Consider the following 24,364-nt stretch of genomic DNA (forward strand, 5'->3'; position numbering starts at 1 on the left):
CAAACACTGCCAAACCCCACAGTGCTCAAAATAGTTTTCTTTTGTAGTGTTGCTATGATAAAAACAAGAATGCATTAAGAGACGAAGTACTTGAATTTGTCAACATTTGTCTGAATATCAAAAAACAGGCTCACTTCGAAGGACAAGTGGAACATAGAAGTAGCTTGTGAGATGCTAAGATGTAAAAGTGTAAGTGAAACTGCTGATAAATTTCCAACATTATGGTATTTAATTATTAAAAATATATAGATTTTGTGTTGTGTATGAGTGTTATATTGTGCAATGTTGTTTATGAAATCGCCACACGCTGTGGTGTTATACTAGAACTGTAAGAGAAGCTTAAAACTCTCGGATGTGGACCAAAATCAACCACTAGCTAGGAGTGACAAAATGGCATAGATCACTGTGTAGCACCACATTCAACAAAAATGATGGGGTACACTTCCCCATTTAAAAATCAGTAGCTCTCAAAAAGAAATAGCAACCAAGTGTTAACAGATAAGAGAAAATAACAAGCTTGTTTCACAAAGCAAGACATTTTTCATTAAAGTATCATCTTTCATTAAATGATCCTCCCATCCATGAACACAAAAGCTGCCAATGCGGGAACAGCCCTATATGTAACTATACCCTATATGTAACTATACCCTATATGTAACTATACCCTATATGCCCGATACATCTCTTTTCTACATCTAAATATGTACAAGTAAACATATATCTACACGTTCCAGGCTGATAAAATATAGATAAAACACTGCATATGCAAAATAAGCTGTGATTGCAGGCGTGTTATTAATGGTGCCCTAGATGTGAGCGAATGTGGCGGTGTGTTTGTGTGTAAAAAAATATCCAACACTCATGCGTCTTAGAAGCTGCACAGAAGCCTTATCTATGTTGTGTCAATTTGCCTCTTACACACACACACACACACACACACACACACACACACACACACACACACACACACACACACACACACACACACACACACACACACACACACACACACACACACACACACACACCGTGTTCACATAATTGCTGCCTGCTCGGGAAAATTTCAGAATATATACATATCTAAACAAAAATTGGAACTTGGTGCTACCACCGCAATTAAGCACAAATTAGCACCGAAGCAAACAGCCTTGTAGTGCCTGGTGGAACCTGAGACCCATATGTTAGGCAGGAGGCGGTGCGTGGGTGATCACTTAGTACAAGTCAGTGGAAATGGCACACTGTGATCACCTAAATCCTACTTTCATGGGCCCGACCCTGGCAAGGTCGACTCTGGGAGCCACACATGGCTTCATTACATGGGATTGTTTTTCCTAGCCCACTTGCTTCAAGACCCGCCCCTATCCTGCCTCTGATTGGCTGACACCAACCCACACCCGTATCCCTAAATCTAACATATCAATCCTCATGCCTAAGCCTAACTAAACAGAGGCGGGTCATGCAAGTGTGGCAAAAAAATAAATAAATAACGCCTTCATTAAAGCCAAAGATCTGAAGGGCATGGATGAAGTCAGAGAATCTGCCCGGCAACAAAATCGTTTGTGTGGTAGAAGAAGTAGTGTAACAACAAGAAGAACACCCTCTCCTGTGCCTTCACGATTGCCTGCTTAATCATAATGTATCTCTCCCAATCCATAACTGGTGGAGCAGCCTATTCTCTGATGCAGAGTCATGTAAGATGTCATGCTCCGCCACGTTAATTAAGTGTATTGAGAGGAACGCGCGGATTCAATGCTCTCATTATTATTCATTCAATAATTAAAATATCCATCTGTGAGGCCTAAATTGAAAACTCTGCCGAGCGGAGAGGAAAACGTGCGGTAATGAGTGGTGCCCAGACCGTTGGATAGGTGTGACGTGGAGTAAGACAAAGACGGGATGGAGCGTTCTACAGCGGTGGCCCTACAGGGTATTCCTGCATACCAGGCTCCTCCCAGCCAGCCAGCCATGTTATTCAGTCTAGGGGGCAGTACGCCACCGCTGCTGAGAGAACAGAAATCAACTGAATATACTCGAGTGGACGTGCAGAACTGACACGCCGCGGCGACAATGCTGCGACAATATTTGAGCGCACGCACACCCACACCCACACCCATTCCAAACTGATTCAGACAGTTAATTAACAATGATGATGTAAACAAGGTCTCAGCACAAGTCCGTCAGCAATCTGTTTAAACAATACCAACGAGATAGTGGAGTATGTCTGGTCCCCATCAGGGGCCGGGGAGGGGCCGTGGTGGGGCCTGCTCGGCTGATTAGGATCTGAGAGGTTCATTAGTGATCCCGGCCCTAGAGACAGGAGACGACCAGACGGGCCGTTTCATAAGATGACCAGGAAAACCATTCGACGGCACCGAAGATTTCTCAAACTTTAAATTCCACACAAAAAAAACAGAAAACTACACTAGAATACCAAAAAAGTGCCACAACGTGTGCACGGCGTGCCAGAGCTTTGCCTCGGGCTGACGGGCTGAAAGCTCGACGCAAACAATAACCCTTCTGTGCACACAGTTCCTCCATGGGATCTCTCCCCGTTTGTTCGAGTGCAAACAAACAACTCCACACAGACAACCCCTCCCCTGAGCCCCTGAACGCGGGCGCGCTTTGAAAAGCCACATTGTTGTGAGGGACTCGTGCATACTCATTCCAACCTGGCAATTTATCTGAGTGTGAGGTATCAAATAAGAACTAATTGCTGTTAACCGCCGAGTGGATCATCTGCGGGCCCGCTCGCTTTCTTCCTGCCCTCGTTCGCTCCGGCCTGAGGGAATCGCCGCGTAAGAAATAAATAAGGGCGAGGCTCTCGGTGCGAGCCCCACCGACTCCCCCCCCCCCCTCGCTTGACGATAGAAACAGAAAAAAGACCAGACAGACGTGTGCCTTTTGTTCTCTGGTATCGGCGTAGACGCTTCCGGTATGATTAATTAATGCGCGCTCGTCGTGTCACGCACGTCTGCCGTTGTACAGCGGGGACGTGAAAGCATCTTTTTAATCAACAGCTTCCTCTGATGGTTCCTCCACCCCCCCCCCCCCCCCCCCCCCCCCCCCCCTCCCCCCGCCGCCGCCGGTGCAGTGGGAGCTGTCTCTGCTGCTCTCCGGAGGTACGGCCGAGGGGAGGGACGCAGGCGTTCTCTCAGAGCCCAGACGCAGCCACGAGAGAGAGAGAGAGAGAGAGAGAGAGAGAGAAATCAGCTCCGCGTCTGGAGCCTGCGAGTCCGAGAGGGCTTGACGTATCCTCGATGCTTACCAGCTCGTATTATAGACAAGGTGTATTAATATGAGAACGGCGAGAGGGGGCCTTTTGCCGGAGACGGCCGCATCACATTGTCTGGGGCGGGGATGTGTAGGGGGAGTTGGAGTGGGGGGGGGGGCTTCGCAATCAAGACTCCAGCCAGCTGACATCAGCCCAATCTGCGTAGGCACTCTGGAGATTGCCTCTTCAATCCCCGTCAACTGTGATTAACCCTCTTGAGGTGCGCGGAAATGTCACATTTTACATATCCTAATATTTCACCCCACATAAACCGCACGCCGTATTATTCTCTGGAGTGAAATGTCAAGGGGGAGGTGATGCGGTGGTTCTGTCCTCTCACCTCCTACCATGTGACAGACCCGACCCCAACTGGGCCGCCGGGCTAATGGGATGCGGGGGACGATGGTCAACAGGGGGGGGGGGGGGTTAACTGTCGGGGGCCACACCGCTAAGACCACGCTAAGCGTAATTGGAGCTAATTAGAGCTAGACGGCGATGTTTCAGATCAGATAAACAGCAATGATCAATTTAAGTGGCGCAGATGACCTTTCTAAAGACCTGACCTAATTAACCTTTGTGGACGCATGCAGGTATGCAGAACCGGGGGCCCCCCCCGATCGATGAGGGGCTGAGGGGCCACAGGGAGGGCCTGGTGGGGGATCCAGTGTTAGTCGCACACAGCAGGCAGGTGGATGGTGGTTATGCTCGCTTCAATGGACCGCAAACAGCAGGGTTTTCCTCTGATTAGAGGCAGGGTCAGCGAGACATACTGTAGAATACCGCCGGGTATCACCGGTGAGACATCACTGAAATGGTGCATCTTAAGCAGGGACATGATGTTCATAGATGGAGGAACGAAGACGATTAGAGAGTAAGGGAGGATCTGTGGGAGGAACGGTCGCAGCAGTATACTATGGTATACTATGGCAGCCATTGGCCAACATTGGACTTACGTCATCTTACAAAGTCACGCATTTACATTTCTGGGAATAAATCAGGAAATAAATCCAGAAGAGAGCAGGCGAGAATGAATTGTGTCACGGTTGAAGTATGAGTGAAAGGGAATATTTGGTCACACGCGGTGCTGTGTAAGCAGATCAGCAGTTAACCTCTTGGTCTCCTGTACAAATGAATGGCTCAGTTTACTTTGCAATGGTCACAAGCCAAATACATTCACAATAAAGCCTTTATGCTGTACTCGGCCATTATATAATTCAATCAGGAGTCACTTGCACTTCAGGACAATAATACATTTTGCAGGGTTATAGGGCAGTTGAAAAAAAAATGTGTGTGGGATCTGTTCACCACATTAATAAGGGTAATTAATACCTTAGAGAGTAGCCCAAAAACCCAAAAAAAAGTGTGTTGTGAGAAATTATAAATATGTCCTGAATCATTTATAAATAACAAAACACAAGGTAAATTCTTATTTTCATTCGTATTTTGAAAATGTTCACTGACTGCAGCAGAGGAATTGCTGTTAAACCCAGTCAGCCATAGCAGGAGTTATGGACGTCTTACAGGGTCAAGATGCCAACTTGTCCGCCACACTCCAGTGTATTCTCATTCCCACAAACACTTTGGTCGCGCATTAGAGATACTTGTTTTTGCTTTTCCACCATGCCCTTAACAGGCCAATGGCTGGCAGAGGATTATCAAGTAGAGGTTATGAGCTGTCAGTGACACATGCTTGTTTCAAATGATATGAATGCATTCTGAGAGCTCTACTGGGAAAATATGTATTTAAGTTGAATATCTGCAAGCCTTGAAACTGGCTCACAGGGACGGGTGTCTAATCCCTTCATTCCACACCATTCATCTCCCATCCGCTGCCTTTTTGGGGCATTTATTTGCTCTATGGGCGAGTTTGCGGTTTCCTCAGCTGAGTCTCATAGAAAGCATGTGTGTGATATGACTACAAAACACTCCCAGGGTCACCTGGGAGTTGAAGGCAAGGCCACTTAATACAAACGGTTACCATGTCACTGTCTGGCTCAGACAGCTGCTCGACTGAACTGCTCCCAGCCAGACACTTTCGGAAAAGTTATTCAATTGTGGTTTGTGGACAGACAATAAAATAATATAAAATAAAGAACGGCTCGTTTTTTTCTGCAAGACCATTAGCAGACAACAAAGATGGTTAGCTGTGTCTCCAACGTGCAGCATACCCCCGAGACTAAAATCCTGGCTATTTTATGCCAGCGTACCGCTCCCTAAAGACTAGCTGGGCTACTTTTAAAAACAAACCCACTTAAGTTAATTACACTCATTGAGGGTTTGAAATGACAAGACCAAGGCTACTATGAAGGAACCAGCTCTGATGCTTTAGGTTAACGTGGTGTCTTCTGTCGGGGGGTTACTGTCAAACTATGTTTCATTTTTGAGCTCTGAAATAAGAGAGGCCTGGACTGAGGGCTGAATGGCTTCCAGATGGCGGTGTTGGTGTCCCCCTCTCCACGTCTCCCAGCTTTCTACCTGACAGACTCTGCAGACGGGGGAGATATGAAGCAGCCTTCCATGACCAACTGAGGCAAAAGACTAACATGAGCCATCTCTTCTGATGCATGTACAGCATGCCATGTACGATTCAGAGGGAACAGGGCCCCCCAAACGTAAACATCCATGGGACAACAGAGACGGACATGTGTGTGCAAGCATGTGCATACGAACGCACACACACACACATAGGCGCACACACACATTCACACAGGAGTGCACACACACACACAGGCGCGCGCACACACACACACACACAGGCACGCACACACACAGGAAAGGATATCCAGGCAATCTTGCTGTCATGTGGAGGATAGGGTGAAAGAAAGGTCTGAGTCAAAGTTTGAAATCAGCCTTTCAAGCTTATCCAGGGAGATTTTGAATATGCCTCTCTGTCACACCGAGTGCCACCTCAAGACATCAACACCATCGCTGAAAGTCTTTCTCTTTCATTTCCCGGCCCATTCACTGGCGCGGCAATGCTGAGTATTGCGTTTCCCCAAAACGGCCAGCCCTTTCCAAATGGACCATAATAACACGGCATGCTCCATATATCAGCACACCCATGATGAGACCTATTTATTGTGTCCTGGCGCAAGAAAATATTGACAGTCTGTTGGAGCGGCTTGGCTGCCATCGACCGACAAGCCAGGGTTATTATCATAACTCATACGGGTCCAAATCAGGGCCCAGCCTCAGCTGTATTTTTTACTCCTTACGGTTTTCCCTTTACCGCAATTTCCTCTGGAAATGCTATGCAGGCAGCAGAGGAGAAGCCAGGGCTTCTCGCCCATTGCTGCTGGAGGTCTTTTTTTTGTTCCTGGGCAGCAGGTCTCTCTCGGGAGGGGGGGTTTCACAGCCCGGGCTGTGGAGTGGGGTGGGTGTCCTGGCAGGTGGGGCGTGGTCATCCAGGGCTACAGAGAGAGTTTGGACAGGCTGCCCTCACTGGCTGCAGAAAGAAAACAGTCTTCTGGGCCCAATTTTGTAGTTTTTTCTAAACCTCATTCCATTGCAATCGTTTCTCTCCCCGTTCACTGCTGGATGAGAGGATGGACTCCCATCGAACCCTCTGATGCTGGGCCGGAGACAGAGACAGAGTGAAAGCTGGAGCAGACAGCTTCCAGATAGCCCTCCAATGCCTGGTGGGGGGTTAAATGGCATGTTTCCTTGGCTCAGGCCGACCATCATTCTTCATCTGAACGCCATCCCTCAGTGAGTCTCTGAACTTGCCGTTTTACCTCACATCAATTCAATGGGGGGGGGGGGGAAGCACGCATCTGCTTCTGCATCAGCGTAGCATAGGAAAAAAGAACACGTTTAAGGAATATACCGGCAGACAACCAAGAATATTCCCTTTAAATAAATAACATTCTGAACCCTAAGCTATGCAGGATGTGGAAAAAAAAGGCTTCTTTTGGATGCCATATTTGAGAGTTGATAGTTACATCAAAATGACTGTGTTTAGGGTAAAGTTGATTATTTTTCAGATTTTGAAGACAATAGTAAATGGTAGATACAGATATCCTAAAGGTATGGGTCAACTGAAACCACTATTAGCATTTGTCGGCTAGCTTTAATGATGCAAATGTTTTGTCAATGAAGTGGTTGAGGGAGGAAAAGTCTCTAGGCCCTTAGCCTAGATACTGGCCCTTAGCTTAGAGACAGGCCCTTAGCCTAGTGACTGTCACTTAGCCTAGAGACTGTCCCTTTACAAAAACGACGAGGATCATCAACCAGCAAGTTTCTCCTCTTTTGAATCTTACACGGCTAAGTTTACTGTTGCACTATCCGATCGTATGACTGCAACCCGAAGCACACCTGACACTGGAAGAATGTCTGATAAGACGTGGGATCACAGAGCGCTGAGAAGGCCAGAGCCAACACTAAACATGTCTCACTGCACATCAGAGAGGGCGAGACAGAAACTCAAGGCAACAATGTCCTTGTTTGGACAAAGCAAAGGCCACGTCCCATTTGCAGATGGTGTACGAAGGCCGAAAAGAACTACCGCTCAGAAAAATAATATGACTGTTCTCGTCCTACAAGGCCAGTCAATCACAGAGCCCCGCTGTTTCTACTGAGAGCACTGCTCGGAACAAAGCAGCTGTACAAATAAATTAGAGGAGTTCCAGCCAGCTCCCAGAAGAAAAACAAAGAGAAGGAATCAACTGAAACCTTGCTCACCCGAATGACAAGAAACCCCTATCACAGGAGAGTTGGATAGAGAAACATGGGCTGAAATTAAAGACATCTTTGGAACACGTGTACCACAAAACAGAGGTGAGAGGGTTTGCGAGGTGACGGTGAGGAAGGACGTGGAAGGGAGGTGGGCAGACTTTTTAAAGACACACCGTAGGCCTCTGTTCTAATCGATAGCCCTCTCCTCTGGTCGGAGCTCAAGGCAGCCCCTGGGCTTCGATACATCCTCAACTTCAATTGAAGGATGGAAAAAAACGCTAATGCAACACAGTAATTCACTCTAGAGTGAGAATTAGGATAGAGTGTGATTTCTTTAATCTGACTAAATGTCACAATTATACTTTTTGCTCGGGAAAAGCTCACAAAGGGAAATTACTAAGTTGTCATTGCTGTCCGTATTGAGACCAGCTCTGTCGTTTCTTCCCTCTCGCCATTAAATATGTCAATTGATCTGCCTTTGATGAGCCTCTGGGTCTATTGATTGGAGCTGAGCTGATTCAAGGCTATTTGGTCACAGTGCTGATTTGTTTACCATTTCATGGTAGATCAACAGCAGACCATGAGGCACCAGGATGGATCACATGCAAAGTACTGTCTAGAGGCTAGAGCCCGGAAAAGGGTATGACTGACCAGCTGTGATCAGCTGTGGTCTGGGCTATTGTTTATCCAGTGGTTCTCAAACTGGTTTATTGTACCGCTTCTTACGTGTTATTTCAACCAAGTACCCTTTCACAAAACATTTTTGAGAGTAAATATAAGTGCATGTAAACATCTACGTCCAATGTTGCAAATACCTACAGTTTTGTAGGAGACATCGGCTTGAGGTTTTTGTCATTCATTTCAAAGATTTACCGAAGTTATCTTCATATTTAATATATTTTATTGGTGGTGGACTAATTTTACAAATGTTCAGAGCCAATATTAAATATACCTATACAGTATACACATTTTCCATGGCTTACTTAAACCCTGTATCTTTGTGCATTCATGGCATTAGTTTGTATTTGTTTTCTTATTTATTTAACAAACTATTCGTAGTTCATTAATTAAAGTTGGGTCAGCCTAATGAACTGAAAATCCTCTCAACAGAGGTGAGTGCGTCTTAAAAGTTAGAATAAACTTCTGTGAATCTGTCACTCATTTAAACTGAAACCAGATCAAAGAGCATTGGATTTAATACTGGGTATTAAGGAGATTTAGTGATTGAGATTTAGTGTGTACATCATTTCTCACCATGGCAATGTGTTTCTTCCTCAGTTCATTAGGCACACTGAAGCTAATAATCTCTTGGTAATAACAATGCAGGGGTATATACACTAGAGACAGTTTTGGGCAGCATTATGGAAATTAAATGTGTAAAGTTTGTTTTAAGACAAAGTGTATTATACTATGGAGACTCAGAAAAATATACAAATATCTAGATCTATCTAGAAATATACATGCCTTGCTCAATGGAAGGAATTATGTTTCCTGAATAAACATTGATATATCCTGATTCCTTCCCTAAATCTAAGTGGTATGTCAAAGTGAGATGCATTTAATATTCGCAGCTACTTCTGTCGTTGTGTTACAAACTACTAGGAATCCGCACAATAGTAATGAGGACAATTAACTAACTAGAAAATGTAATCCCACACATAAGGGATTACTGTGCATAGAAATGCCTGCGATTTTTATGATATTTTTGCATGTCACTTTGGATAAAGGCATCTTTAAATGATTGACAGTTGACACTGAACATAGAAACCACCAACTTCAGTCTCTTGTCTTCTCTTAATTGCACAACCTTTGAACAATTATCTGTTTTCTGTGGGTAAGATGAGTGAGATAGTTTTATATGCTTCTTAAAATGTAAATCACAGTCAATACTAGAAAATTCATTTCCTGCAGAAAATGTGGTGAGTGCTGTGGTGCAAAGTGAGATTGAAAATATGTTTTAATAAAGCCACATAGATTAAGATGTAAAAAAACGTTAAATGGCTTAAATCAAGTGAAGGGATTTGAACAGAGTTCAAAAGTCTAAATGGAGTAAACAATGTAAACATGCACACCATTTAAAAAAATGTAAATCGTTGGAAACAAATAAAGTGACAGCTGAATGAAAAGCGCAAAGCATTGCTAAAAATTCAGAAATGTAAAATTAAGTGAACTGAAGAATCTGAAAGGTCAAATGTATTGCCCTGCACTGCTGAAAAATCTGAAAGGTCAACTGTATTGCAGTGCACTGCGGAAAAACCTGGAAGCTGAAATCGAAAACTGACTGACGCTAAATTGCATTACCTGAAGAAGCAAAGGGCTGAAATACATTGTTACAAAAGCTGGAAGCTAAACTGTAATACTGTCAAAGCTGAAAGATAGTAGTAGTAGTGGTACTAGCTGTAGTAGTAGTAGTAGTAGTAGTAGTAGTAGTAGTTGTTGTAGTAGCTGAAGCAGTAGTAGTAGCTGAAGTAGTAGTAGTAGTAGCTGAAGTAATAGTGGTACTAACTGCACAAACAATATGCCTTATGAAAGGTATGGTATTGATTTCTGTTTGTAGAAATATTTATAATAATCCCGCCAGTTCTTTTTAAAACCAGACGAAATTGAATGTACTCGCCTAATACTCATTTTTCCAGCCTAACGTGATTAAAAGTAGTCAAATTGAGCTGCAAAATCTGCCCAATCTGGCAACACTACCTACCTCCACCTACTACCCCACCCTCAGTGTAAATCAATGAGACCAACTGAAAACGAGGCGGACATGGAACTTAAATTGTGATTATGAAAAAAGTATAAAGGTAATTGAAATTCAGTTTCCAGATTATTGAAGATACAAGTGTCTTGATTTGTTAACGATAAAAGAATGACAAAGCTACAAAGTCTGAAGTAATAAGTGTCAGAGAATGGGCGGATGGCTGCGCTGTCCTCCCATTGACTTCCATTGTAAAAAATAGTATTAGAATATCTCAAAAGTATAAAGTTTACAAATATGAAAAGTCATTGCCCATATGTATGGACCTAGACCTTTGTGACAGATGTTGAATGGAATCAATTGGTTCGGTAGTTTTGTCCACAATAATTGCACAAGTTTGGTGGGAAGAAGAATAACGGAAAAGGGTTGCGTCCTTCGAAGGATGCAGCCCCTGAATTGGGACACGGCCCTTAAGAAGCTGAGAATCCTCATTAATTGTGTCTTCTATCATAGAGAGCCGTTTTTAGAAATAAATGAATTTTATAGAAAATAAATAAAAATAGTAACACGTCTACATTTACTTACCATTTTATAATTTAAAAGTTATACAACACTGATTATAACTTTTTACGATAACAATTTTCATGAATATGCTTTGCGTTTGAATAGATTGTTCTTTTTAAAATATTTAATTTTTATCTTTAAACCCATCACAATGAATTATGATCTCATCCAATGACAAGGTCAAATAAAGGTTGATTGGATTGTACATTTGTGATTCGCATAATGCCATGTACCCTTATCATAGCATCAGAAATTGATCATTTAAAATCCTTTTACTCCCTTTTACCAAAATGATACTGTTTCCAAAAATAAAGTTTCACCCGCTTTGAAACTCCACAGACCTTTTCCAGCGAAGAAGCACTTACCACAGTGGTCAGATTGTTCTCCACCAGTAGCTTCAGGGAGTTCTGGTAGCAGGCGCTGAGGTCACTGCTCTCAGAAGGGCCGGCCCGACCTCTCGCCATCGGCCCCACAGTGTGGATCACATCTGAGGGAGGGAGAAGACCACAAAGAGGCCAACCATGACTTCAGCTGATCGTTAAATTCAAGAGCCGCCCATATGGTTAGAAGTTATGGTCCGGGAGATTGTGTTTTCTCCAGCCTGTGTTTGCATATTTGCTATGTTTGATATTTTACCTATAAATTGGTTTTGGTCGCTCATAAAAGAATCGCCACAAAAATAATGATATTGTAACAACAGTGTACAAAATATAGCAATAACAATACTTTTACAATGAGTCAATGGCCCAGACACGGCCAAGCCTGCAGTCTTAGAAACAGATTCTTTATAAGATTAATAAAACAGTAGCAAAGGACCAAATGAGTTGCGAGATCATTTTATGCCACTTATTCAAATATTCATATATCTGCCCTCCCCCTGCATAGTAATGAATCTGCCTGTCAATCAGGGATCTCCTTGCTGGGCTGAGTTGGGAGGAATGCAGTTCCTTAATTGAATCATAGGCCTGATGAAAGAAAAATAAGCAACTCCAAGACACGGCTTGACAGCCACATAATCTTTTAGATTCCGGCTGACTTACTCTGGCCTACTTTATGTCAACAACAATAACCCCAAAACACAAAAGACTAAACAACAAATAAACAAAAATGGGATTGCAGAAACATCCATATATTGAAAGTGCCAAAAAGAGAAATAAACAAAATGTACAAGAGGAGACAGATAAATAAAATAAAGGAAAATATGTATCAAAGGATGGACTGCCAAGATCAACCACAGTTAAATTCTGAGCACGATGAGTACATGTATGATCATTAAAAAGTAATTGACTAAATAAGGTTAGGGTATTTCCTAACATGGACTCTTTAAAGCTGTGGCCGACCTAAGATGAATCACTAAGGTCATAAACCCAGTGGTGCGAAGCCGTGTTACTGCTGTAATTAATAATATTAGGCACTGCTGTGTGCACCCAGCATATTCAGAAGATTTCAAGGTATAAGAGAGATGGAATTTAATTTGTTTAATAGATTTGTTTACATTTCACATAAATCTCCATTTATAGCCTATACAATATTAATCAGTTAATACTCTTTGTATATATAAACCCCTGGTTGAATTACATAGGTACTTTCAGGGGTGGGTTATATGTGGACAGGAGAAAGAGAAGCCCAGCTAAAGGGCTTTGAGTCAAACGAAATGAGACCACAGCTATTTTCCTCCTAACTTTCTCACTAACCTCACAATTTCCTGTTTATCTTCCACCCTTTGCTTGACAATTTGTACAGCACATATGCTTTATCCCTTTCTCCACTTGACCATGAATCATTAAAAGATTAGATTTTGGATCTAGGCCAATGTGATGAAACGCAAATCGGGGCCAGCCACCATCCAGTGGACTTAGCCACTGTTGCAAGAGGTCAACTTTTTACACTTCAAGAAACAAGATGCTTTTATTGAATTCCCGAACTATGGCGAGGTTGTACTGTAATGAGACCGCAGCTGTCTAAAGTATTGTCTCTCTCTGCAGCGTATCCCCGCTGGAGATTGCATAGCACAATATGGCCATAATGGGGCACGTGGTGGGCTTGTGGTTTTCGTGCATAATTCATGAGCGTCTTCACGACACGAACGGCAACATGCCAATTAGAGAGTGGCCGAACGCCAGCACGCAGACTGTGAAGTGAATTCATGAAAATTTAAACAGTTCTTATCTCGCCAGTGCCCATGTTTCCACTCGAAACTGCAACACTTCCACGTCAAAGACTTATTTGTACAGCAAAGTTTTCGTAAGGTGAGAGACATGATTTTCGCTTTGTAGATATGGCTCGGTATGAAATGGTATGCCGTCTGAAAAGCCGGTTCAGGAAGGTTGGTGTCACAAATGTAGGCTGAACATCTTGGTGTGACGTGTTGTTACTAGAAGAAATGTGATGGAAATATTTGTAATGACATGTGATTGCTCTATTAGTCCAGTGGTAAAAAATAAAAAAGTAACACCCTTAATTAGAATTGACATCATAAATGACAAAGAGTGTGAAGTTGGGAGCAGGTATTTTTTGGTTTAAATAAAAAATAATAAAAAAATCAGCATAAAATAATTTTCCACCTCATTTCCTTAGCCAACATTCATTTTTCGAAAGGATTTGCAGAATAAATGCATTTCTGCGCTAAAGAGCTAGTTGTTTCAGGCGTTCCCATGCATTTGAATTCATGTATTAGAGGCATGGTACTTGTAATAAACAAAACAAAACCCACATTTTCTCTTTTAGCAAAATGAAAAATCCCGGGCAGATAATTCATCCATTACGGTTATTCGGGCTCTGTTTCTCTCTTTATGTGTGCAATCATCTGCTTTTATCGTCAGCTTTCTCTTAGACCTGGCAGACATACATCACTGTATCAGTGTGCCTTCCCTGTGCGGAAAAAAACACACAAACATGCAGACACATATACAGAATTATTCCTGCAATGTCTCCATATGATAGGCACATAAATCTCTATCCTAGCGAGGGAATAAACCATGGTGATGGATTACCAGTGGTCCTCTGTTTGGGGCCTGAAACTGATTGCTTGCATGATAACTGCAGGAATTAAGAGGAATGTCCTGACAAAACCCACAAAAAAACCCTTTAAATAACACAATCACATGTGAATCTATAGAGGAGATTGTATACGCAAACGAGGAAGTACAATTTCATTGCCTGAGGCAAGATTTGAAATGGTTGTGTGATTGTATGAAAAAAGCAGAAAGAGGGAGCCGTTGCATACACAATGGAATACTGCTGTATGCTCAGCAACAGTTGAGCATTAAACTTCAATACTACTTTCTTAGAAATAGAAACATTGGTAAAAACATGCAACAAATGTGAATTAGAATTTCAGAAGTGCAGCCTTGTGTGAAAAGGAACGAGGACAGCTAGAGCCTTTTTGTTGTGTGTGTGTGTGTGTGTGTGTGTGTGTGTGTGTGTGTGTGTGTGTGTGTGTGTGTGTGTGTGTACTGTTACTGGCCATGAAGCTGCTAAGCAACTCCAAAAGGCAGAAGCCACCATATTAATATGGCTTTAATACAATGTCGTTCCCACTCTATAGGTCAAAATATGAACCATGATATGTTGATAAGAAGAGTCTCATTGTGATCTCTAATGCCACACACGTCAGGACAATAAGTCAGATCTTTTCCAGATTTCCCCCTCCAAACGATTTGTTGACGGTTTTACAGATTATTATTTTTTTGACCGATATCCTGTGGTGTAAGGAATGTGGACAGTGAATTTTTAACGATCTCGTGGCCTCACCGATTCGAAATTGCAAATATTAAACATGTTCAATACGATGCGATCCGATATCCTGCAGTGTGGGGGGACCCCGACGACGGCCGAGGTCGCAGTGCACTGTGGTCACATGGGAAAGACGCTAGAGAATTGGGAGCCACGCTGACTTCAAGGGGTGATATTATGTCACCAGGTCTGAGTGTGTTCAGCCATTACAAGCCATTTGAAAATCTGCCCTTTCCTTTGTTTGACTGATATGACAAGTGGGAGTGTCCACCTCGATGTATGATGGATAGATGAGCAACGTTTGCTACAGTCCACTGGGTAGCCTGGTAGACTGATCTATCCAGTATACGGTGGACATTGCGTTAAAGGGGCATAATATCACCCCTTTAAAGTAAGACCAACCATTCATCAAGCAATCATAACATTTTCCCTGTTTGTTGACACTAGATTGGGGATATTTCAGGTTTTGAAATTCGGGACTGGGTTGTTGTGGAATGGAATTGGTTAGCGGGTGGTGTGCTGTGTTGGCATAATAATTTCCTTCCACACACTAAACTACCAAAACTGTTACTGTATGTATCTTAATCTATCATTATGTACACCAAATTCTCATGTTTCGTAAAGAAAAATTTGTAGAAAAATTGTCTAGTGTGTGCCCAGCATTACAATTCTAAACCAGCAGGCAATAATCACACTGCTGACACACTCCCCAGTGGAAACCTTGTTCCACACTTAGAAATCAGTAAAGCAAGTAATGACGTACAGTTGATTAAGAAATTCTGCCAAAATTGTATTTAAATGCTGGCATGGCATTAAGCCTCTTTGTTGGGTAACCCAGAATCTCTTCGGGAGAGAGTGGCTTATTATTATGGATTATTTGTTTTTTCAAGAGCTTTTCTTCGGCCTGATGGAGTTTAGTGCCTCGATAAAGACACTACATTCTGCATGACTGATGCTGAAACCACTGACTCTTAATGTGGCCACTATAGTTTGGCTTCACTGCAGTGGTCGCAGTCGAGTTTTCCACAGCTTTTAAAGCCCCGATATAGCATGCGAGATATCTCACGGTTTGTGTTTTGTTTGTGTGTGCCTCTTTGCAGTACCATCCATACACGTCTGAACCAGAAGACCTATGGTAAAATAGTGCATTCTGGGAGTAATCCCTATGAAAATCAGCTGTGAATATTTTTCATCCTAGATATTCTAAGTGTGCCACGGAACTTGGATGAGAACACGGTTTGTGCAGAGATTTCATTAAGAAGGACTGGATGGATTGATGAATTACATAAAATACAGCTTGATGTTCTGCTACTCAATATACTTGTATAACTATTTACTACTACTTTTATAATAATTCCTATTTTATGCACCAAAATACTGACAAACAAAACACAAAAAAAAATACGAGAAGGATTCACTCCTAATAAAAAAAGGATTGAGATCACGTCTCCAAAGTGTTAAAATGAATATTTAGAAAACCTGAGCAGAAATCCACATTGTGTGAAGCACCTGTCGTGATTAAAACCCAGCAGCCTCCTCATCGAACCAAAAGGTTAATAAACGATGGCTTCTTGGTTATTGTTGTTTCTTACATTCAATATTAACATGCTTGAACATGAATACGACGTGCTGCTGGTTCCCAATGAGCCACTCCCATCCCTGAGGAACACTCGACGGCTTCTCAAACTAGTGACCAACCAGTGACCGTTGACCGCTTAACTTAATTTTCTCGTCTTCTGTTAATGGATTTTTCAAGCTGTTTTCACTCACTTGATGTTCAGCTTTTAAAAGGTGCAAAAGTGTATAAGGTGCAAAAGTTTGAACTACAAACCGCATAAACTAAAAAGTGCCTAGGGTCTTCACGTCCAACTATATAGTAACTGAATTCAAATAACTTATTTTGGTAATGTCAAAAGAGTAAGGGTAGTAACGAATCAAATCAAATTAAAATAATAATCTTTACGCTCCCCATTGTTTTTTTTTTGGTCTTTGTAGTCACTGCAGTCCCACACTGACTATAAAGTGGCAAAAATACTCAATCAAAACCAAGATGCCTACAATGCATAAACGATGAGCGTCCACACCGCATGGATTAAGGCCAACCTGCCAGCCCTACAATCCCACCCTGCTGGGTGCCGTGAAATGACCCCACAAACGTCTCCGGAACTGCCCATGCTCGGACCATCTGCACGACATCATTTCACGGCTGTAATGAGTGCGATCAGACGGCATTAGCGGCCGACGGGGTGAGCAGGTGGGAGGCGAGCGGAGGTAGTGACGCTACACAAGCAAAACAGCAAAATGCGGCGGCATTCTGGAGCGAGTCGTGTTAGCACCGCGGCACCCGACGAAGCGTGCCCCGCTCGACGCCATCCATGCTGACATTTCGTAGCGAGCACGGCGGTGTGGACGGAGTAAACAGCCCCGGGTAGCGCGTCCGGTCCTCGAACGTCCGCAGCCTGAAGGCATCCTCGAGCGAGACGCCCCCGAGCCTGCTCCTTAATGACACGCATCGGAATTCAGGAAGGTCATTCGAGGGATGCTTCCTAATTCTTTCTATCCATCTATCTAATTGGCTTCCTCCTCCCCATACCAAAACCACTGCACAGCTCACACCGGGAAACTTGAAATAAGCTTGGCAGCCTTACGGTTAAAATAAAGAATGTTCATCGACAGACCATGGATGAAATGCTGTGTGTTTATTCGGCGACTGCTGTACTGGCGACCACGCTTATAGTAATTAAGTACATCTCGGAGTGATTGCCCGTCCACACCCTCTCCACATGCATACAGCTGTTCCCAGGACCCCGTTGCCGAGGACGGCTAAATGAAGTGTGTACATGGGAAGTGGTGTTGTCATGGTGACGGCGGAGCGCACAGTGATCCCTGAATGCACAGTGCTCCACCTTGGAATTGGGGAGGGGTGGGGAGGGGTGGGGGGGGGGGGGGGGAGGGGGGGGAGGGGGGCCAAACAGTGGCGACAGACAGCATGCTAAGCGACAGCGGTGGTTAGTGTGGATTAAAATCATTCTCTGGTAAAGCAGTTCCAACCTGCTCGGAGCGGAAAAGTTGCTGTGTGGGTTATTTTTTTTGCATACTCGCTTCAGTGGTGATAAATTGTTAAAATAGAGTACATTAAAGCAAACTGAAACCAACTGAATGTGCTTCGATAAAAGTGGCAGTGAGATGACTCTTGTGAGCGGAATGATTAACATTTGCAATTAAAATAGCGGCCAAAAAGATTCTGAATCCAGTAAGAGACATGGCTATGAATACTAACAGTGCGTTGAATTAAGTACCGAGTTTGTGTTGGTAGTTAGAGAGCAGAGTGAAATAGTTCCCAGAGGAGGTTGGCTGAGGGCCAAGCGGGAGAGAGCAGGTTATTGACCAAAGCACAGAAGCAACGGTTGTCAAGACAATTGAGCTTGTGTAACATGGTGTGGTGGAACAAGGTTCCAAGTGGTGAAAACATTCAGTCTAATGAAACGGTTGGGATCTTGATAGGACTTCAAAGAAAAATACACAGACAAAGCAGACGAAACTCTGGAAAAAAAAAAAAATAATTGAGAAATACGACATGTTATTTTGCATCGACTGTCAGAATAGATACATTATTTACAGTTATATATATATATATATATATATATATATATATATATATATATATATATATATATATATATAGATTATTTGATTATTTTACACAATCAAAAATTCACAAGACGTGTTCCAGACGGTGATTTGTAGAGAAAACATCTCCTGCTGTCATCTGAGCAGCAATACACAAAAAGAGAAATAAAGGCACACAACAGTGTATGCTTTTCGTATTTCGTATTTCATGCGTATATTCTCCGCGCACGCGCGTGCCCCTACGCCAACACCGGCGGCAGACATCGCCTGCATGTGGCGCACTGGCAAGGGACGCGAGCGATCACGCTGTGACCTTAGTGCTGCCGTGTTCGTGTGCCATGTAAGAGCGGTCCAGGCGATGTCTGCTGGGACGAGCACGCAGGGGGGACGGGGGGGGGGGGGAACGGGGGTCAGGGAACTCAACCAGCAGCCCCACCAGATGTCGTTTTCCTGGCGCTCTGGGCTCCCTGCAACATTCCTGCTAAGCCTGGAACTGCTGGCGGGCAACGCTGCTCTGGGCAATGTGAGAGAGAGTGTGTGACTCTCTCTCTCTCCATCCCTCTCTCTTTCCTCTGTGCAGCCTGGTTGCCCCCCTCTCTCTCTCTCGCTCTCTCTTTCCTCTGTGCAGCCTGGTTGCCCCCCCCCCCTCTCTCTCTCTTTCCTCTGTGCAGCCTGGTTGTCTCTTTCTTGCTTCTCTCTCTCTCCTCTGTGCAGGCAGTCTCTCTCTCTCTCTCTCTCTCTCTCTCTCTCTCTCTCTCTCTCTCTCTCTCTCTCTCTCTCTCTCTCTCTCTCTCTCTCTCTCTCTCTCTCTCTCTCTCTCTCTCTCTCTCTCTCTCTCCTCTGTGCACCCTGGTTGTCTCTTTCTTGCTTCTCTCTCTCTCCTCTGTGCAGGCAGCCTCTCTCTCCCTCTCTCTCTCTCCTCTATGCAGCCTGGTTCTCTCTCTCTCTCTTCTATGCAGCGTTCCTCTCTCTCCCTCTCCCTCTCTCTCTCTCTCTCTCTCTGACGTATGAATACACGAGTGGCTTTGGCACGGAGAAGACAGAAGGTAGGGCTCGCCGTACAACAGCAGCCCCACACGCACGCACACACGCACGCACGCACACAGGCATGTACACCTGCGGCACACACACGCATGCATGCGCCACCGCACCGTCCTGTGCCTAGGGGTACCTGGGCCAGATGCACACCATCCAAAAGTTATTTACATGGTGCCAGTATTTATATCTTTAAAGCTGTACAGCATCATATGCTTGGTCTAAGTTAGGCGATTTCATAAAACCATAAATATTATTATTATTATTATTATTATTATTATTATTAATAAATCATATCTTAAATATACAAATGAAAGAATGAAAGATGCAAGACATGAATTGAAATTTATATTCAGATAATATCATATATATTTGATATATTATATAATAATAATAATGAGATAATATAATACTGTGCCACTTCTAGGAGTACACACTGAACATGGCATCAATGGGGTTCAACCTCATTATTGTCTCGTTCTTTTTCAACAAGTGAGGGCCATTTAAAGAACGATCCAACAAACAATGTTTGAGTCTAGAGAGTAGAGAGTGTTTTCCAATTTGTTAGGGGAAGGAATGGCTAGGGCCCTGACAACAACAGTACCAACAGAAAACATGCTTGGCTTTCATCTTACAAGCCCAGACATTTTGCTTTTTTTCCCTGTGCTGTCGATAAGAGCCTCTTCGGCTACTCGACAGACCATAATACCGAAGAGATCTGGCTGGTATTACTCTGGCTCAAAAGGTAAGACTTTTCACTTCGGAGTGCTTCACTGGTGTTTGTACTGGGGTTTACATGACCGAGGCAGACGGGTCTCGTAGTGAAAAACCGCCACATTAGCTCACTAATGGGTTATGTGTGGCTGCGTATGCAGCATACTGCTAACGACTTAGCCGCCGCGGCGCCCTGTTACAGTGATGGGCTTCAAAATGGCCGGGTGTCTTTGAACAAACTATAGAAAGAAATACACTCTGCTACTACTCCGGATTTTGCACACACACACAAAAACACACCCGCACGCACACACGCACACAAAAACAAGGGCTTAGCGGTCCATAGCACACCTGCCTTTTAAAATAAAAACCTTCCCCATCCCTGACGCTCGAACCCCACAGCCAGTCCATTTTTCTGAGGCCGTATCTGCACGATCTCCCCCTGTGTCGCGCTGAGCTGAGCTCCATGAATCTCCCCGCGTGTGTCAGGCAGGTGTACACACACCACCAGCACCACCAGCACCACCAGCACATTACACCGCCGCCACGCCTCACACACAGATGCGGTGGCGGTGGCGGAGATGAATGAAAGCCAAAGTAAAAGTGAAAGTGGCCCCTTCCCAGACGCTGGAGATAATACGCTATTTCAATTAAGACAGGTGTGCCCCGGCGTAGACCGGCTGGCAGGAGACAATGCCGGGTGGATAAATTAAACACACGCCTGATTCTGGCAACATGCGTCTCCTGCTCTCCGAATTATCCTAATGACAGTAATTACCGAAGGCGCAATAAAGGTCTGTGTTTGGTTAAGTAAGGGTTAGGCCCGGTGGTATAAATAGCGCCGGGTGTGATTGTGTTGCTCCCTGCCTTGTGCTGCCGATGCTAAACCACTGACACATGGGGCCCTTAGAGAGAGTTATCTAATGGGTTGGGTTATGATAATAATAATAATATAAATATTAATAATGGTTCATATAATGGGGCGTATAACTTCATCAATAGTTCATTTATACAGCTCTTTACATATTGTGTGTGTGTGTGTGTGTGTGTGTGTGTGTGTGTGTGTGTGTATGTGTGTGGTTGGGAGTCACACGTCACCCACTAGCAGTTTGTAGCCCCCACCTGGGTGATGGATAGCAGAACGCTCATCACACACTAGGCTGGTGGAGAGGTAAGGAATGACAAGCTCCAACAAGAGACCATGGTGGGCTAGAGCCGTGTGTGTGTGTGTGTGTGTGTGTGTGTGTGTGGGTGTGTGTCTGTGTGTGTCTGTGTGTGTGTGTGTGTGTGTGTGTGTGTGTGTGTGTTTGTAGGAGTGTGTGTGTGTGTGGGAGGTTCACTGGCATGCATCGTTAAAACTTTAACGGACATGAATGACATGAAGTATTAATGGGATATATTAGTTGTTCTTTTTGTAGGCTGTTTTTCCCTCTCAGGTTCAAAGCCATATGAAGCTGGCACCACACCAAGGGGGGGGGGGGGGGGGGGGGTTGGGGGGGTGAGACCATGTTATCACATATCCAAACATTTGCCACGGAGCCGAACAACCCGCTGACACTGAGGAAGGTACAGAGAACACAATGAGCTGTAGGGGGCTGCAGACTCTCACACTGACACAGAGGGAGAGGGACATTGAGTGAGAGAGAGAGAGAGAGGAGAGAGAGAGAGGCGCACACACAGAGGAGAGGAGAGAGAGAAACACAGAGCGAGAGGGAGAGGGAGGAAAGAAAGAGAGGAGAGTGGAGAGGGAGAGAGAGTCACACACAGAGGAGAGGAGATAGAGACAGAGGGAGAGGGAGGGAGAGAGAGGAGAGAGAGAGGCGCACACACAGAGGAGAGGAGAGAGAGAAACACAGCGAGAGGGAGAGGAAGGAGAGAAAGAGAGGGGAGAGCGGAGAGGGAGAGAGAGTCACACACAGAGGAGAAGAGAGAGAGACACAGAGCGAGAGGGAGGAGAGAGAGGGAGAGAGAGACACAGAGGGAGAGGGAGAGAGAGACAGGAAGAGAGAGAGACACACAGAGGAGAGGAGAGAGTCACAAAGGAAGAGGGAGAGAGACACAGAGGGAGGAGAGGAGAGAGTCACAGAGGGAGAGGGAGCGAGAGAGGAGAGTAGAGAAAGAGAGACACACAGAAAAGAGGAGAGAGAGGAGAGAGAGTCACACAGAGGAGAGGAGAGTCACATAGCGAGAGGGAAAGAGAGAGACACAGAGGGGGAGGGAGAGAGATAGGCACACACAGCGGAAGCGAGCGAGAGACACAGAGGGAGCAAGAGAGAGAGAGAAGAGAGACAGATAGACAGAGAGAGAGAAGAGAGACAGATAGACAGAGAGAGAGAAGAGAGACAGATAGACAGAGAGAGAGAAGAGAGACGAGAGAGAAAGAGAGATAATATGAGAGATGGGAGAGGAGAGAGAGGGAAAGTGTGAGTGAGAGAGGAGAGATAAAGAGACGGAGAAGGAGAGCGATACAGAGAGCAGAGATAGACTCAAAAACGACCAACCAAAAACACGTTACACTACAGCCCCCCCCCCCCCGGCCCCCCTCCCTAGGATTATTCCTCATGTCCCCTAACAATGCAGTGCTTTGTGTCCACAGTGATCAGTGACACTGGTGGAACACCAGATAAGGAGATACAGACACAGCAGCTATAAATAGGGTCCGATAAATTGCTTTCCAGATTGGCGATGGCTTTGTGCGTGTGCATGTGTGTGCGTGTGCGTGTGCGTGTGTTGTTGCGTGCATGTGTTTGTTTCAGCATGCCTGTGGGCTTAGTTTTAGTAGTTTAGTAGTTTAGTTTAGTAGTTTTCCGATCAGAAATGCTATTGTTAATTAGGGTAGAGTGGAGAGATGGGGGAATTACAAAAGTCAACTCTTCTAAAGCCAAGCTCAGCTACAGGTAGAGAGCGGACTGAACCTCTCCAGTCTTCTTGGTGCAGGCTGACTCATGTTGTGCCCTGTATTGAACCGATGACATAATGGGACTAATAACTGTGAAGTATTCACCTCACTAGGGAGCCGTAAATCTGTGTTCTGTAGGACATGATATGGGGAATCTATATTCAAAACACGCTGTTTATTGGTATCATTAATGAACGTCTGCTCATGTGGCTGCGGTATGGACTGTAACTCTATAGCTAACATATAAACACTTCTGAGGAGAACTCGAATGACAATCAGCAAGATATCAACCGATTATTAACAATAACAATTAAACAAGCCATGTGTGTGTTTTTGATTGTTTCTGAGGGGAATCGTTTTCTGATTCCCCCTCTTTTTGGAAGAGATCCTAATCAGTGGGATTAGGATCCCCCCCCACCATTAGCCACTCACAGCCCCAGCAGAGGGGGCCAATAGAGCTGCGTATTATCTGCTAATGTTTTCCTACCTTTGAGCACCAATCCCACAGACAGCGTCTCACACACACACACACACACACACACAGATTCCCTCACACACAAAAACACACAGATTCAGTCACACACAAAACACACACAGATGCACACACACTCACTCACACACACACACACAATCCATCTATCCCACACAAACCAACACACACTCTAACACAAACTCTCAAACACACTCTCTCTCTCACACACAGACAGACTTGCACACACACACACACTATAACGCGGCACTGCAGTTATACCATTTCCAGAGAATAATCCACAGGAGGGGAAAGCGGGATATAGATTGACAGTAAACCGGCCTCGTCAGCAACACAGGCACCAGGCAACACGGCGGCTCCGAAGAACCGGCGGTCCCTCTCAACCGCTGCTCCCAGTGAATCCCCCCAAAAGGGTTAGGGTTAGGGGGGGGGGGGGGACAGCACACGAAGGCGTTCGGATCAGAACACTGTCGGCGTGGAAACAACAACAAGAGCCGGGCCGACGCAGGGCGCATGCACGTGGCCCCGCTGTGGTGAGACACTGATGAAAAAGCCCAACGCCATCAGGGCCCTCGCCCGACGGATCACGCTTTCGACACCCCCCCCCCCCCTCTCTCTCCCCCTCTCGGCCTCAGCTCGCGTCGGCTCTGCCTCCATCTC

General features: G+C 44.7%; 1 protein-coding gene across 1 annotated transcript in view; it reads right to left on the reverse strand.

Moving 5' to 3' along the window:
* The window catches only part of macrod2 (mono-ADP ribosylhydrolase 2), a 351,067-nt gene that overhangs the window by 89,092 nt on the left and 237,611 nt on the right, over positions 1 to 24,364 (reverse strand). Inside the window, exon 6 of the mRNA XM_084470307.1 lies at positions 11,567 to 11,688. Coding sequence (XP_084326433.1) covers positions 11,567 to 11,688 — 122 coding nt within the window. The remainder of the gene's footprint in view (positions 1 to 11,566; positions 11,689 to 24,364) is intronic.

The sequence above is a fragment of the Micromesistius poutassou genome, assembly GCF_964030765.1.
Source record: "Micromesistius poutassou genome assembly, chromosome: 7".
In the NCBI taxonomy this organism is placed as follows: domain Eukaryota; kingdom Metazoa; phylum Chordata; class Actinopteri; order Gadiformes; family Gadidae; genus Micromesistius; species Micromesistius poutassou.